General features: G+C 35.7%; 3 protein-coding genes across 5 annotated transcripts; 1 reads left to right on the forward strand and 2 right to left on the reverse strand.

Moving 5' to 3' along the window:
* The first annotated feature begins 57 nt into the window (after positions 1–57).
* LOC103486562 (leucine-rich repeat receptor-like protein kinase PXC1) lies at positions 58–2,969 on the forward strand. 3 transcript variants are annotated; one of them, XM_051084144.1, is made up of 4 exons: positions 59–441; positions 526–570; positions 689–1,924; positions 2,025–2,969. In XM_051084144.1, exons 3-4 carry the CDS (start codon positions 805–807, stop codon positions 2,693–2,695), a joined length of 1,791 nt encoding a protein of 596 aa, XP_050940101.1. In that variant the 5' UTR covers positions 59–441; positions 526–570; positions 689–804; the 3' UTR covers positions 2,696–2,969. The 3 variants fall into 3 exon arrangements, with proteins under 3 accessions (XP_008442788.1, XP_050940099.1, XP_050940101.1); XM_008444566.3 differs by having other exon boundaries at positions 58–441; positions 526–1,924; XM_051084142.1 differs by having other exon boundaries at positions 58–1,924.
* A 1,819-nt stretch (positions 2,970–4,788) lies between these two features.
* On the reverse strand, positions 4,789–10,137 carry LOC103486561 (uncharacterized). Its single transcript, XM_008444564.3, has 7 exons — positions 8,475–10,137; positions 7,316–7,460; positions 7,163–7,216; positions 6,987–7,078; positions 5,936–6,171; positions 5,628–5,798; positions 4,789–5,270 (listed from the first exon to the last, which is right to left on the reverse strand). Exons 1-7 carry the CDS (start codon positions 9,293–9,295, stop codon positions 5,173–5,175), a joined length of 1,617 nt encoding a protein of 538 aa, XP_008442786.2. The 5' UTR covers positions 9,296–10,137; the 3' UTR covers positions 4,789–5,172.
* Positions 10,138–10,943: 806 nt separating this feature from the next.
* Positions 10,944–12,905, reverse strand: LOC103486560 (uncharacterized). Its single transcript, XM_008444563.3, has one exon. It carries the CDS (start codon positions 12,500–12,502, stop codon positions 11,099–11,101), a length of 1,404 nt encoding a protein of 467 aa, XP_008442785.1. The 5' UTR covers positions 12,503–12,905; the 3' UTR covers positions 10,944–11,098.
* Positions 12,906–16,189: the final 3,284 nt, after the last annotated feature.

Here is a 16,189-nt window from a genome sequence, read left to right on the forward strand (position 1 = left end):
TTATAATTTGACATATAAAAGTTGTCAAAAGATTAAATCTTGATGATACCCAATAAATCAACCTTTAGAAAGAGAATTCAAAAGCAAAGAAATTCCCATTGTTCACTCATTTCATTTATAAAGGAGTGGAGGACAGCAATGATTCAAACAAACAATCCTTCTTCCTCCTCCTCCTTCTCCGTTGAAACTTTGAAATCATTCCCTCTCTTAGTTTCAATCAATCAACCCCTTATTTTTTTTTTTTTTTTTTGTAATCATAATCTTTTTTGTTAATTTATTAATTAATTCTCACATTCTTTAATCATTCCAATTCTAATTCCCTCTTTTTTTTTTTTTTTTTCTCTCTGTGGGGATTGGCAGATCAAACAGATTCTGTTTCTCTGTCTCTTTCTTCTTCAACCTTCTTCTTCTTCATCACAGAGTGAGAGAGACAAATCAACAGTATATTCCTTTGCTTTTTTCTCCATTTGGGTTCCTCAAACAGAGACACCCTTATTTCTTAATCTTATTTCTCAACCATTTCAGGCCCCCAATTCATCAAAGATGATGATGGTGGAGAAGGAGGAGAAGGTGGGGATGAACATTTTTCGTTCAGCAATAGTTTTCTTTTTCTCTCTTACCCTTTTAGTTTCTCCTTCTTTCTCTTTAGATGATGATTCTTCTGCTCTAACTCGTTTTCGTCTTCAAGCTGATTCCCATGGGGGTTTACTAAGAAATTGGACTGGTTCTGATCCTTGTGCTTCTTCATGGCGTGGAGTTCAGTGCTCTGTTAATGGCCGTGTTGTTGCTCTTTCTCTTCCTTCTATGAATTTACGAGGCCCCATTGACTCTCTAGCGCCGCTTGATCAGCTTCGCCTTCTTGACCTCCATGACAACCGTTTGAATGGAACCATTTCGCCGCTTGTTAACTGTACGAATCTTAAGCTGTTGTATCTTTCCGGTAATGACTTCTCCGGCGAGATTCCGCCGGAGATATCGTCACTCAGGCGACTTCTCCGACTGGACTTGTCGGATAACAATATCCGCGGTGGAATTCCTGAGGATATTTCTAAATTGTCTCGACTCCTCACGTTACGTTTGCAGAACAATGTCCTCTCCGGTACGGTGCCGGATCTCTCTGTTTCGCTTGTGAATCTCACTGAACTTAATTTAACCAACAATGAACTGTCCGGGCGGTTGCCGGATGGGATGATGAAGAAATTCGGTGAGAAGAGTTTCACAGGAAACGAAGGGGTTTGTGGGTCGAGTCCATTACCGATCTGTTCAGTTACTGGTTCGCCGCCGGCGTCGGATCCTACTAGAACGGTACCGTCAAATCCAAGTTCATTGCCGCAAAACCCTATTATTAGTCCGAACAGTAAAGAATCTCGAAAAGGGCTGAGCCCTGGCGTGATTGTCGCGATTGTGATCGCGAATTGCGTTGCATTACTTGTGATTATCTCGTTCATCGTAGCGTATTACTGCGCTCGTGATCGTGATCGGAGTTCAAGCTCCATGACCGGAAGCGAAAGCGGAAAGAGAAGGAAAAGCGGAAGTAGCTACGGAAGCGAGAAGAAAGTATACGCTAATGGCGGTGGTGACAGTGATGGCACTAACGCTACAGACAGAAGCAAGCTAGTGTTCTTCGATTGGAAGAAGCAATTCGAACTTGAAGATTTGCTGAGAGCATCGGCGGAGATGCTCGGAAAAGGAAGCTTGGGAACAGTTTACCGGGCAGTTCTTGACGACGGTTGTACGGTGGCTGTGAAGAGGTTGAAAGATGCAAACCCATGTCCGAGGAAGGATTTTGAGCAGTATATGGATGTGATCGGAAAGCTGAAACATCCCAACATTGTGAGATTGAGAGCCTTTTACTATGCTAAAGAAGAAAAGCTTCTGGTTTATGATTATCTTCCAAACGGGAGTTTACATTCTCTTCTACATGGTTAGTTTCGTGATGAGTAGAGTACGATTTGTTTGTTTGATGAAATGCCCCAATGAAAAATTTGGTTGATTTGGTTTCAATTTTGTTTGGTTTAAAATAGGAAACCGAGGCCCAGGGAGAATTCCGTTGGATTGGACGACAAGGATTAGTTTAGTTCTTGGAGCTGCTCGTGGTTTAGCAAGAATCCATGGTGAATACAGTGCTTCAAAGATCCCTCATGGGAACGTCAAATCTTCCAATGTTCTTCTTGACAAAAATGGAGTTGCTTGCATTTCTGATTTTGGGTTGTCTCTACTTCTCAACCCTGTCCATGCCATTGCAAGGTTAGGGGGCTACAAGGCCCCAGAGCAAGAGGAGACAAAACGTCTATCTCAAAAAGCAGACGTTTACAGCTTCGGTGTTTTATTGCTTGAAGTCTTAACGGGTCGTGCACCGTCTCTCTACCCATCGCCTTCAAACCCGCGAAGCGATGATGAAGAGCAACCGGTGGACCTCCCGAAATGGGTTCGATCCGTGGTGAAGGAAGAGTGGACAGCTGAGGTTTTTGATCCAGAGCTATTGAGGTACAAGAACATTGAGGAGGAGCTTGTGTCTATGCTTCATGTTGGGTTGGCTTGTGTTCTTCCTCAGCCTGAGAAGAGACCAACAATGGCAGAAGTGGCAAAGATGATCGAAGATATTAGGGTCGAGCAGTCCCCGCTTGGAGAAGATTACGACGAATCACGTAATTCACTTTCGCCATCCTTAGCCACCACAGAAGATGGTATGTAACCAAAAAGTTCTTTCATGTGGATTGTTCATTAAGATGATGGTTAGTTTAAATTAATCTTGTATGCATTTTCTCATGCAAATTTTATGGTATTTATTAGAATCTGTCTTTGGTGTTAATTGTAAAACTTTGAACCATGTTTGCTCCTTGTTAGAGTGGGAAGCATCCACTTGATCTTCCCATAAAAGATGTCATCAAGCTAATTAATTTAATTCTCTATAATGTAATTTAAGGTTGGAGTATATATATATATATATATATATATTTTGTTTCTAATTCTTAGGCTCTCAAAAGAAATTATTGAAACGTATTTTGCAAACATTTGGTGCTTTTAATACATTAGTTGAATGTAGAATGAAGTTTGCTTTTGCAATTGTAAATTGGAAATCTTGAAATCTATCTCAAAATTAAGAATTTTATTTTCCAAGACGACTTTACTTGTTAGTAGATCATAATTAGGCTCTCTGACTTGAGCTGTTTGATTCGATTTTGTTTTTTAATTGAAAAACTAATAACAACATGAGTATACATCCACAAAGTTTATTAATTTTGGAAGTAGCATGTTTGAATTTTTTCACTCCACTTCTTTGCTATAAAATGTTTTAAAATTGGATATTTCGAATAATAATTTAAATATAAACTCATTAAAAAATATTTAAATTTCATAATGAAAAGGATATTTAACTTTTAAAAATGTTCAAAACTCTAACCTTCATATTTACATCTATATTAATAAGATTTTCATATTTACATCTATATTAATAAGATTTTATTGATATTATTTATATTATATATATTGTCATTCGAACTATATTCATACTGTTATGTCGTAGAAATTTAATATAAGAAAAAAATGGTTACCACAATTGTAATTAAAATTTTCAATTTGGATAGCAGAAAAAATTTATGCAGGTAGTCCCTACTCTGGTCTATCTTTTAATCAAACCTTACATTATTGAGATTATTATTTGTCTTCTTCTTATGGCATTTGTGATTATGATTTTGTGAAGAAACGACATGTTTGACCTTTTTATGTATTTTATTTGGAAGAGTTTGCTTGTGAATTAAAGACCAAAAATGAATCAAGTGGGTATGCAGCAGACAGAATAAGCCAAATTATGGAAGTTTAGGTCATGTCTTTTCTTATTCCTTCCTTCCAATCTTTTTCTTTTTCTTTCTTTTCTCATTTGCTCATATTTTACTCCACTTTAAATTATTTTCCTTCAATTGCTCATATTTTACTTCAAATTATTTTGCTTCAATTGTTCATATTTTACTCCAAATAATGCAATAAGTTTGGTTAGATTCCAACTTCACAAATGCTGGAAATTTAAAATTGTCCCTCTATAACCGTTGAATTAGTTATCTAAAAGATTTTTCTTATAAAAAGAAAAGTTCTATTTGAGATGATGGGTTTGCAAAATTTATAGAGACCAAACTAATAGAAACCAAATTGTTTTCTTTAGAAAAATCAATAATAAATTATGCCTATAAACCATTTTAATGATTGACTGAAATGCTAAACTTAGGACATTTAAAATTGTAGAAGAGAAAATAGAATTTTTAAGAACTTTATTTTTTTGAAGTCCCAATATTTCAAAACTTTGCCATAACTATCTTTTTTTGATTTTTTTAGATGAGCTGAGAGTAAGGGCCTGTTGTATACCTAATCCTAAAACCATGAAAACCAACATGCTAATATCTGTTTCACCCCTTGGTCTGATGTATGAGATCATAATAATCATATTGATCATCATGCTCCACTAGAAAAGGATTCACTAACAATTTTGGAAGCAATGGCCACACAAAAAGCAAAATTATCTAAATATTAATTCAGGAAGAGATTAGGTAAACGTTCAGGATGGCTTTTTATGTACTTAGGAAAGCATTTAAAGCACTTAAAAGTAAATCCAAACACTGTCCTACAACTTCCACAAGATAAGGTTTCTTTTCTTGTATCAGTGCGCTTCTACAACACAATTATATTTTCTACATTATGAAAAATAGCACAAAGTTTGGCGTTGAACCATGGATTGAAAATGTTGGCAGTCAACCACATTGGGATTCAACTAAACTAACAAACACTTCAAATAAGTTACATGACAAGTATAACTTTATTTTAATGAGATAACACGACCACCAATATACTTCAAATCTGTCATACCCCATCCATTTTCTTAATCTACCCTTCCACTGAATCAATAATAATATACATACAAATACATTACAATACAAAAGGCAAATGCAGAAGAAATTTTGGTATCACACCAAGAATATGATCTCCAAAATCAGTAATCAAAATCTACTCTACTTTCACACTGTGGCACTTAGCAAGGAACATAGCAAACACTCCCAATTCTGGCTAGGAAGAAGCCAGAAGCTGAAGGGAAGCAGCTATAGTTTCTTAAAACAGCCCATTGAACACTCTACCGACTCGATACAACATAACCTAATACTAAATATTCGAGTTTTAGGAACGCTAGCTAATTCTTCCATTTTGATCAATCAGTGTGCCCACTTGCTCTCCACATAATGCTTTCGAGATATTTCCAGGCTCAAGAAGATTAAAGACGACAACTGTACAAATAAATTTTGGTAGGATTTCATTATGATTTTTCAACAACTATGCAATAAAGAGAAAAAAGAAACTGAAATTCTAAGCAACATAGGACCATTTAAACACTATATAATTATAGATTCTCGCATTTGCTCTGCCTCATGGATAAAAACACATCAAAACTTATATTTTTAGTGCTATAATATCTTTTCAGTTCAACAAAACATCAAAATGACGGTGGGGGATCCAATCCTCTGATCTCCTCTATATCTTAACTAGCTAAAGTACACTCAAGTTGGGTAGTGTTATGATATTAAACCATAATATTAAATTAATGTAATCTTTAAAGGTCATCACGAGTAAACCAGAAAACGTACCAGGAAGGTTGTTCTCTTCACAGAAAGTTAATGCGGTCATGTCCATGCTAGTGGCCCCTCTTGATACCAACTCCCTAAAAGATATGTGCTTGAACGTAAAATTGTTGTCTTGTGAATTGCAGTCATACACGCCATCAACGTTTGTACCCTTAAGAACTGCCTCGGCATGAACTAATAAGAGAGATAGGTAGGTCAAACCATGTAAGCATTCAAATTCGAACGATTAGCATATGTTCCAATTCATACCGGTGCACAAAATAGTAAAACGAAAAAGAAGAGAGAATATTTAGCACTTAGCAGGGTCATACTCTCAGAAGCTCGAAGAGCAGCAGCTGTATCAGTCGAAAATAGGGGATTTCCAGTGCCAGCACCAATGCCACCAAATATAACTACTCTGCCTTTCTCAAGATGCCTTATAGCACGTTGCCTACTGTATGGTTCAGCAACCTCCTGAAGCATAAATGCAGATTGGACACGAGTCTGAACTCCCATCTTCTCTATTGCTGACTGAAGAAGTATTGAATTCATCACAGTAGCCATCATACTGTAGATATGGTATTCAGGGAGTCGCCATTAGTAATACATATAGCATAATGAAAGATGTTTATCCAATAGGTCTTGTTATGCTATCAAAGTCAGGATAAAGATGATAAACCTATCTTTCTCAAATAAGACAGAGCATATCATATGCTATCACTAACACCATCTATCCAGTTCCAGTCACAAATTGCATACGATATGTTCCAACATCTTAGCATACATTTAACAATCTTCTATTGATCTACCCCACTAAACCTCAGACCCAAAGGCTTCCACTACGCATCAATAGATCAGGTATGACAGAACACAGCTTTCAAGCTTAGATACTTGAGAACTCAAGGGTACAGTGGAACAACGCAGATCCTAGGTTTTTGCTTTAGATACTAGAAGTAAAAAGCCTTCTCAACCGCTTCATTTGCTTCCTAAAATACAAAATTGCTTAGTTCTTAAACATACAAAGGCACCTTTCCTAGAGTTAAATATCAGAAAAACACAGGAATGTAATAAAAAGAAAGAATAGCAAAAGGCATGTACACAAATGAAGATGAAGTGGAAGCCAGTCTCATACAACTAGAATGCGACAATACACCCATGATACGTCATAGTACAATATCAGTGACAATGCAAGGAATTTAAGAAATCAGAATGTTTTTGTGAATCTATCTATATATCAACAATATCTTGAAGAAGAGGAACAGTATGATCAAATCAGTGTAAAACTTCTTTTACTTGACAAATCAATGTAGTAAAAATGGCTGACTATATAACGAGAAAAAGGATTCAGATTTAGTATCAACAAGGTGGTGTGTGAAAACGTACCCAATTTGGTATGCTGTACATCTATCTAAACCTGTTGTAGTCACCCAAGAGTCTCCACAGAAGAAGTTACGACCTCCAACAACAATTGCCACCTGTAATATTATAACGATAATTATAGGCCAGTGCGAATAGATAGAAAGAAGTGATAAAAAGTGGTCAAACGCAATAATGAATACCTCCACACCCAGGCGACAAGCCATTACAACTTCTCTGGCAATTGCCATTGCAACCTAATCATCAAAGAAACAAATTTGATGTTGGCAACTATCCAATTATCCTAACGGTATAACATTATAAACTCAATGGGAAGGTGAGATGGTTCTATTGACCTTTGAATCGATGTTGTTAGGACCAGTCCCTGCAAGAGCCGTACCACTGATTTTAAAGACGACTCTTCGCCACCTTGGACTGGTAACTGCTTTGGGTTTTACGTTATTTATTTGACCAGCAGTATTGGGTGCGGGAAGAACGTACCTGGAAGATAGATTGCAAAAACAAATAACTAGTTGTTACCTTGTGAACAAAACTATCTCAAAATGGCTTTTGATAGAAGAAAACTAGAGACATCGAACTTTAAAATCAAACTCAAGAGAAAAGGGGGAAAAAGAAAGAAAACTAAATTATCATTAGCATGGTGTTCACTAAACCATTTAAAAATGAATCAAATAAACCTAGCATGTCCACATATTGGTTTCTTATAGCCATATAAATTAAGCAACTCCAAATTACTCAGCAGTTAGTATCCAACAAATACACCATATTGGTAACAATATGATACGCCATACAAATGGCAACTAAAATATGCTTCTAAAGATCGGTTCATTCCCAAAACCAGCTCACATCAAAAGAACTTTATAGTAATAGCCAGACCGAAAAATTATGAGTACATTAACACACTTGAAAACTCAAAAGCACATGACCAATGAAACTACACAAATGGTGTTGTCAAGGAGAGGAAACACCAGACAGAAGTTCTAGTGTTACACTATTAACTTTTCCAGACACAGCAATCATAGGACATCTGATAGCGTCAAATGCTGCTAGCACTGTCTGGAGACATTAAAAATTATGGAAAATTTACTTCAATTATTGTAGGAATTTTGATCCAATGTTGATCTAAGCGCTGTTCTAAAGATATGCAATTGGAATTCCAAACCACTCCTTTCATTTCTAAGCCATGACTAGTAAATACAAGATTCCAAGGAAGAAATAATTACAGATATATTGCCAATTACAACCCCCAGCAACAAAAACGGGCAAGGAACTTGTCTCTTCAAGAATTATTGTTGGAATAGACAAATGACAATGCAGTATGCAATCAAGAACGCATGGTCACAAGCAAGCAAGCAGTAAGATGACAGATAATCGAAAAACACAAACAACACAGATCTGAAAGAACACCCATTTATCCTAAAAGGTGTTGCGTTTTCACAATAGTAGTTTTGAAATGGTAGATAAGGAAAAGAAAGAGAGAGGAAGGAGCAGAACCTCTTTGATATCCTCGGAGTATTCCCTGAGGAAGCAACACTCCGATCCTCATCAGAAACAACCTTCATTGTCAAAGAATTTCCAACAATTTGCTCCATTTGCTTAAACCAAGGCCAGTGACTGATCGAGACGCCACCGTTACTCATCCTATGTCTCTCTAACTTATATCTCTTCTTTAAGTTGTCCACCTTATTCTTACACTGCTCTACGCTCTTGCTCTGCTTCTCGCACCGTTCACTGACAGTTGCAGCCACTTCCTCCCAATCCCTCCCCCTCAAATTCCCCCTATTCAGTTGCGTGAATTTCTCGGTATACGCATCCAGAAGGCAGGAAATAGCCGCATCACTCCACTCCTCTCGATCCTTCCTGTATTCGCCGCCGCTGGAGGAAGGTTTTGCTCTTTTATAACTACTATAAGAACCTCCTTCCTCCGTAAGCTCGTCCGACTGATCCTTCCTCTTCTCAACCCGCACATCAACACCAACACCAAGCCGATTTGGATCTCCATTATCAAACGAACTGGAGCAGAAAGCAGGATCACCATAATCCTCCGCATCCTCTTCCTCCTCTTCCTCGTCTATCGGGCCACCGATCTTCTTCGGACTTCCGGACGGTGCAAGAATCGGTTGAGCCGGTTGATTGGGAGACGGCTGAGGCGGCGCGTGAACGGAAGACGATCGAGGCGTGAAGCGGTGAGATGCGTAGGATTGATGGATGTGGTGAGGCGTTGGTACATGGTGGTGGTTGGTAGTGGATTGGTGGTGGTGTTGGTGGTGGTGATCGTCGTTGAGGAGAGAGAAGTCGTCGTCACAGGAAGCCATTAGAGGACGTTAGGGTTAGGATTCAAGCTTCACCGGAACGACGGCGTTAGGGAAGGAGAGACGAAACGTTGAGGGCGTTTTCAATTTCTGACGAAAGGGATTTGACGGAACACAACCTGCCGTGAACTGCAAAAGACTTACCTCGTCACGCCTTCTCACGGTTCCGTTAAGTAATGAGAAACTTCCCATCGTTTTCCCACATGGTGGGGCCCTTTTGGTTGAGGCTCCGTCACGATCGTTAACCTTCTCCTTTTTATTTCCATAATTGCCCTTCTTAGTTTCGCCAATTTTCGACACTGCCCCAGTCATCGAATCCGTCGCGTCCTCCTACAATATCTCAAATATCGCATTTCTAAGTTCATATTAACTCTTCTAAATTGTAAAAAAAAAAAAAAGAAATAATAATAAATGCTTTACTCAACAAAATATTTTATATATAAAAAACGGTCCCGCCCAATGGATGGTCGCCATTTGTCAAGAGCATGCGTCAAATTTTTGGTTCCCATTTTAAAATCGAACGAAATTCATTCGGTAAGGCGCTGCCAAATTACTGATTTGACCTAAGAGCAAGTTTAACCTCGTCTTCTTCTTCATCTTGCTTCTCGCTCCTTCATCTCGTTTTTTCACTTTATTCCCTCATCCATATTTTCCTTTGATTCTCGATTCTCTACCTCACTCCTTAGATAGAGAAAGAGAAACGCAAAGTGATCCTAACCAAATAATTGGTAACTCTTTATCATAAAGTAAGAATAAAATGAAGAAAAGTTCATAAAAAATAGAGAAGAAGAAAAAAACAGACGTAGAAAAGGAAGAGGAAAAATAAGAAATGCAGGAGGACGGAAAAAAAAAAAGAAGAAAGAAGAAAAACGCATGAAAGAAACGGAGGAGGAAGAAGTAAGTCATTGGGGGTAAAAGTAGTAAATTCATGCCATGTTGACATAAGCAAAAAGCTAGAAATTATTAAATAAGTCATAAATAGTTTTAAAATAATTTAAAGTATATTTCAAATCGAATTTGACTATGACAAAATCATTTAAAAGTTTTTTTTCTAAAAAAAAACAATATTGGCTTTATGATCCAAATTTAAAATAAAAAGGGTTGAAAATTAATTTTTTACATATAATTCTATGTGAATAATGATTTAATCTATTCACTTTTATTTTAATGATTTATTTCATTTTTATAATAATTTAAATTTATGTATTAAGTTCCCCGATAGTTTAATGTATTTTCAAGAAAATTATTGTTAGTGAACTTAATGAGTGTTTTTATGACAAATAAATCAGCAGACTAGCCGACTATTTATAGACATTTTGGTGATACCTCAATAAGATAAAAGATAAATTTGAAAATGATAGATATAAGAATGGATTACTTTCACAAGATAGGATCCATTTAATTGACTAAAAGAAAAAAGTTGAAAGATTAGTTTTTATTACCATAGAGTGGTTGGTAATCCCTAAATTAAATCTTTAAAAATAAAGATAAAAACTGGAGGTTAAAAAAGTTATATTAATCAAGAAATGAAGAATAAGAGGAAGAGAAGGTTTAGAGAATGAGGATGGATTGTGTTGTGGGGGAGAGCCTTATTGCAATCAAAATAATCCGACATCTATAAGACAAAAATGTTAATCAATGATAATAAATATCGAACCCAGAAAAAGAATAAAAATAAAATTAACCAAACGGGAGTTACACTTCTTCTAAATTATATTTATAATCCCCACAGTTTCAAAACCCCTTTAGTTCTAAAGTCTAAATTGTCTAAACCCTAAACCCTAAACCCAATCCCCCCTTTCTTCTTCATCCTGTAATCGACGATGGATCCCCTCGCTTGTTCGAGGAATGCTGCTGCTGTTGCTGATAATGTTGCATACCCATCAAATCCAACTCGTTCTTCTTTACAATCAGCATCATCCTCTCGTTTTCCAGCATTCTCTTCTCATTCTCCAGCTTCGCTCTCTCCATATCCCTCTCCTTCTTGCTCCTGAACTTCACCCATTTCAGCCTCTGTTTCTCCAGCTCGAATGCCTGCGTTTGCCAGCTCACTTTCTGCTCTTCAAGCTGAATCAATCGGCTCTTCATCCATTGCTTCTTCTCCCATGGACTCCTCCCCCCGTCCGAAATAACTCCCATCACCTCCGCACTCAACTGCTGCATCCCAGCCGTTATCCCCCCTTTCCTCGCCCTCTTCCTCGATTCCGTTTCCTCCTCTTCTTCCTGTCTTCCTTCAGTTTCCTCATCCTCTTCCTCCTCTTCCGATTCGTCCTCTTCCTCCTCCTCATCCTCCTCATCTCCGCTTTTCGAACACTCGCCGGCTGCTACACTGGCGGAGGTTGTGGTATCTGTGGCGTGGAAGCATAGTTGCTGTTGCTGTTGTTGTTGTGGAAGGTGGGATGGTTCTGTTGCCGCGTCCGGCGAGGGGTGGGTGGTGCTGTGGCGGCAAGTGTTGTGGTAAGCGCACATTTCTCTGAAGAAAAGATGTTTAGAATTGAGTAATTTTCGTACTTCCTCTTTTGTTTTCGGTGTTAATTCCATTGAATCAAGTAATGTTTGATTCTCTACTACTTTGCAGGCTGTTCCCTTCCCTAAAATATCGTTAACTCGTTTGTATCTTTTGTTTAAATCGTTAAATTTGTCTTCACATTGCTGTGGTGAAACGTAGAATCCTTTTTCCATCATTGCTCTGGATACCGATTTCCATTTCCCCTTCTTTTGCAGTAACCCTACTGGTTTTTTCTTCCCGACGTGGTCCACCGGCTCCGACCCACCTTCATCGCCGATATAGAACACCGCTGTAATCAACAGCCGAACCATCATATCCGTCCATTTCATCCTCTGCCACGGCGAGATTTTCTTCTTGCCATCTCCATTACTGTCATCCGCCGCGAACCCCTGCTCCTCGTCGTCACTGAGATTTGACTGCTGTGGCTTAGCTTTTGTCGGGAAGGGGTATTTCACGGAGACCGACGGCGGTTGTTGGTGGTGATGGGGGTCATGTTGGACATAAGATACCATTGGAGGGTGATGTAATTGGTGAGGATTAGTGGGATTTGTTGGGTTTTGATGAAGTGGTAGTTCCAATCCCAACATTGACGAATTCATGCCCGAAAACATCCCTCCTCCTCCAGCTGCTCCAGCTCCTCCTCCTCCTCCTCCTCCACCACTCCCACCCACACCGCCGCCGCCTAAACTATTGGTTTCCATTAAAACAACCCCCCAATTCTTTCGATTAGCCGTATCTAAACCAAGAAATAACCAAAACCCAGATAGAGAAATTGAATGTCGTTGAAGAGAAAGAGAAGAATTGTGTGTTTATTGGATGGAGTGAGGGGGGAGAGAGAAGATAGTATATAGATAGAAGAAGAAGAGGGGGCAGGTGGTTTTGGGAGAGTGGATTGTGGTATTGGGTTGACAGAAAACCGCCCATGGTTTTGGGAGGGAGAAACTGGAAACCCACAGGATTAAGAAAGAAAACTGGGGAGTGAAGAAGGGAAAATGGGTTTTAGTGATTTGTTGTTGGTTTTTCAGAAATCGCTTCGCCATTAGACACATTGCTATTCCACGTACGTCTCTCGAAACCCACAAACTCTTTTATTTTTCTTTTTGCTTCCTTCTTACTCAGTCAACTCTTTTTCCTTTTTTAGGGTTTATAAAGTTTAGTAGGAGTTTTGATTTAAATATATTTTCCTTTCCTAAAATATCTTTGTCTTTTTTTAAGATTTGTGTATGTATACACACACTTACACACACACACACACAAACAGATATATATATATATATATATATATATATATATATATTCTTTTAAAATAAATTATTTTTGGTACAAGTTTTAATTAGGTGTCAGTGTTGAAGGGTACAAAACAGGGAGTATTTTGATAACTGAAATTTGACTAAATTTAAACAAAATTCAGAATTTATAGAAAGTTTTTCCTAATTCTGCTTGCCTTTTTATATAAAAATACAAACTAAATTAGAAGTTTATTCGGAGTTTAACTCAAATTCAAATGTGTCACCCTGAAAAGTCACGAATCTCTAATAAAACAATCTTATAAAAGGTCAATATAAATTTTTTTTAAAAAATTGGGTTATTCTTACAATTAATTTTTAAATTTGGTATTTAAAAAAATCTTAAATTTTCAAAAAAAAAAAAAAAAAAACAATCCTACATAGTTAAGAAACTAATATAATAGAAGTAAAATTGGTCAACTGGGTAAAATAAAACTCTTTTTTAGTGAATCGAAATTCTCCATTGGTATTGCTGTATCTTAGTGACCAAAAAATCAATGGTTAGGATTTTCTTACCTTCGATTGTATGAAAAAACCATGATACTTAACCATTGATTTGAATCAATCATGTTAAATTATTGTCCTAATATAATACCATCATTACACAGCGCGCGCGCACATGTATATATATATATAGCCTATTTTTTATGTGATAGTTTCAAGATGTAAGCTTTTAATATTGTAGACATTTTCTAATTTTCAGTTCAAGATAATCACGAAAGTGATTTTTTTAGTGGGAACAAATTATTTTTTAATTGTTTTAGTTCTTTCAAATTAATTATTATATATTTAACACTAAAAATACATAAGTAGAAAAAAAAAATAAATTAAAGCATAAACATTTTGAAATTCAAAGATAAAATTATTTAAAAATGAAGTGAAATAGATAATTTCCCCCCACCAATTTTGGCACTTCAAGAAAGTAGAAAACGAGATTCCTTTTGTAGGTATTAGGGCGAAAATGGGAGTATGAAGATTCTAAACCCATCCATTACGAAGAGGGGCAAATGGGACAATTATCCTCTTTATCTTGAAACCAAATGCATTATATTTTATATAACTTAGCATTGTGTTTATTTAATTGAATCAATGGGCTATTTTTTAAATACAACAACAATTCAAAGGAAACAAAACAATAAACAAAGTGATTGGATCTTCAAACTATTCTAATGGATTATTGGTATGTAAATAATCTTTTATTTTTTATCATTATTTAGTAATATTGTATATATATGTGTGTGTGTGAAGAACTCATTTCAAATATAGCAAATTGATCGACGTATTTACAAATATATTGAAATGATAAACAAAATTGCATTTGTCATTTGGCCATTTATCTATATTTGAAAATAATTTTAAGGTTTTTATATAAAAGATAGCATAGTTTTAAAATAAATAAATAAATAAAAATCTAATCCACTCAGTATTAAAAATTATAAAACTCGGGCCACGTTTGATTTGGACAGATCATCCGGCCCAACTTCACCAAGGGCCCAATACTCAGGCCCATAACCCCAATTCCACATTAATTCAAATAGAAATATTTATATTTTCTTTAAGAAAAATATTTGTTTATGTTGTCTCCTCAAATTCACTATTCTTAATGTACATTTTTATACTCTTTTTTCAACAATAAAATACGTTTCTATTTCGGACATAATCTTAAAATACTTACGGTATTTGATGATAAATTTTTTCTCAATGATATGATAATCGTGTTTTGTTTGGTTACGATGATGGAACATTGATTTGGATAGTCTTAGTTTCCAATGATCTTGTATTAGAGATGTGATTGTCCTTTCAACATGTATTTTATAGTGAAAAGAAGAAAAACTTAGAAGTAGGTTAGTTTTTGCCTTATATTTTATTTGTATCTTACTCTTTCTAAAATCGAATATTTTTTATTTTAATTTTAGTATCAATTAAATTTAAATCGTATCCATATCGTCCATCAAACAACATGATTATGTCCCATTAATTTTATATAGGCCACAAGTAACTTATCTTATCCAACATATTTCATGTGAATTTTCAAAAATAGATATTTGTCCTTGGTGAAGTTATTTTCCATGTGATACACATTTGGGTTGTCTGCTTCCATGGCCATCCTTTTCAAAGAGGACATAAAAATATTTTTTTTTTCTCTTCATTTTACCATCAATCAATTTTAAATAAGAAGTCATCCAAGCCATTATTATAAACCTTGACTTACATGACATGTTATATTGTTGTGAGTAATTTAGATAAGACATTTAATTTAAGCCTTCCACCTGAATTCAAACGTACCATCGTTTTCAAACAAAATTTATGACAAATCCATATGTGTCGATCTAGAAAATCTTTTTAATCATGAAATTAATTCTAACTCTATATATTTTAAAATTATAAAAAATAGAATATGAAATTAAAAGTACGTGCTAGAGTTGATATAGGTTATAATGTTAGAGGTTAGGTCGATTTAAATTATATATGCATGTATGTGTTATTTTTTCCTAATGTGTGGGGGTGGTTTGATTTATAACAAAAATATTGTCAAAAGTTCTTAAGTTTTGATTATAAATAATTTAATCTCGACAAATTTTGAGTTCTTAAATTACTCGTTAAGAGCAAAAATCTACAATTTTTTTATGAGAAGAGAGAGTGTTTAATTAACAGATAGAGATGGGAGTGCATTGTAATGTAATCCAAAATTCATGTTTTGATGAAGTATTTTGAATCTGAATTGTAATATTAAATTCATTTCATTTTCGAATATGACGTTTTTACTTTTTACGGTTCGACATACATTCTAATTATAATTTGATTTCTAGTAATCTTCGTTGCATGTCAACTTCCTAAGCATTCCATGAAAATTTAGAATTTTGAAAAGCTTGACAACTCGAGAATAACTTAAAAAAAAACAGGGAGCATCCAAATATTTATACAAACATTAGTTAAAGGATAAGATAAATATTAAACCATACCATTATATTCTATTCTGTACAGTTGACTTTGAGAGTGTGTAGGAGTGGATCTATGTGTGTGGAGTTTGCTCAATATTATCCTACATAATTGATAGCAAAATCAAGCATATTTAAAATGTGTACACAAAACAAGATACCT

This window comes from Cucumis melo, chromosome 4 (assembly GCF_025177605.1).
Source record: "Cucumis melo cultivar AY chromosome 4, USDA_Cmelo_AY_1.0, whole genome shotgun sequence".
Taxonomy (NCBI): Eukaryota; Viridiplantae; Streptophyta; class Magnoliopsida; order Cucurbitales; family Cucurbitaceae; genus Cucumis; species Cucumis melo.

What these genes read in the sequence shown, in the direction of transcription:
- LOC103486562 (XM_051084142.1), top strand. Translation starts at nt 544, where the DNA reads ATGATGATGGTGGAGAAGGAGGAGAAGGTGGGGATGAACATTTTTCGT. An exon ending in TTTACATTCTCTTCTACATG is followed by an intron (nt 1,925 to 2,024) that starts GTTAGTTTCGTG and finishes GGTTTAAAATAG; the next exon opens with GAAACCGAGGCCCAGGGAGA.
- LOC103486561 (XM_008444564.3), bottom strand. Translation starts at nt 9,295, where the DNA reads ATGGCTTCCTGTGACGACGACTTCTCTCTCCTCAACGACGATCACCAC. An exon ending in TGTACAGCATACCAAATTGG is followed by an intron (nt 6,172 to 6,986) that starts GTACGTTTTCAC and finishes CCATATCTACAG; the next exon opens with TATGATGGCTACTGTGATGA. An exon ending in TGCTCTTCGAGCTTCTGAGA is followed by an intron (nt 5,799 to 5,935) that starts GTATGACCCTGC and finishes CTCTCTTATTAG; the next exon opens with TTCATGCCGAGGCAGTTCTT.
- LOC103486560 (XM_008444563.3), bottom strand. Translation starts at nt 12,502, where the DNA reads ATGGAAACCAATAGTTTAGGCGGCGGCGGTGTGGGTGGGAGTGGTGGA.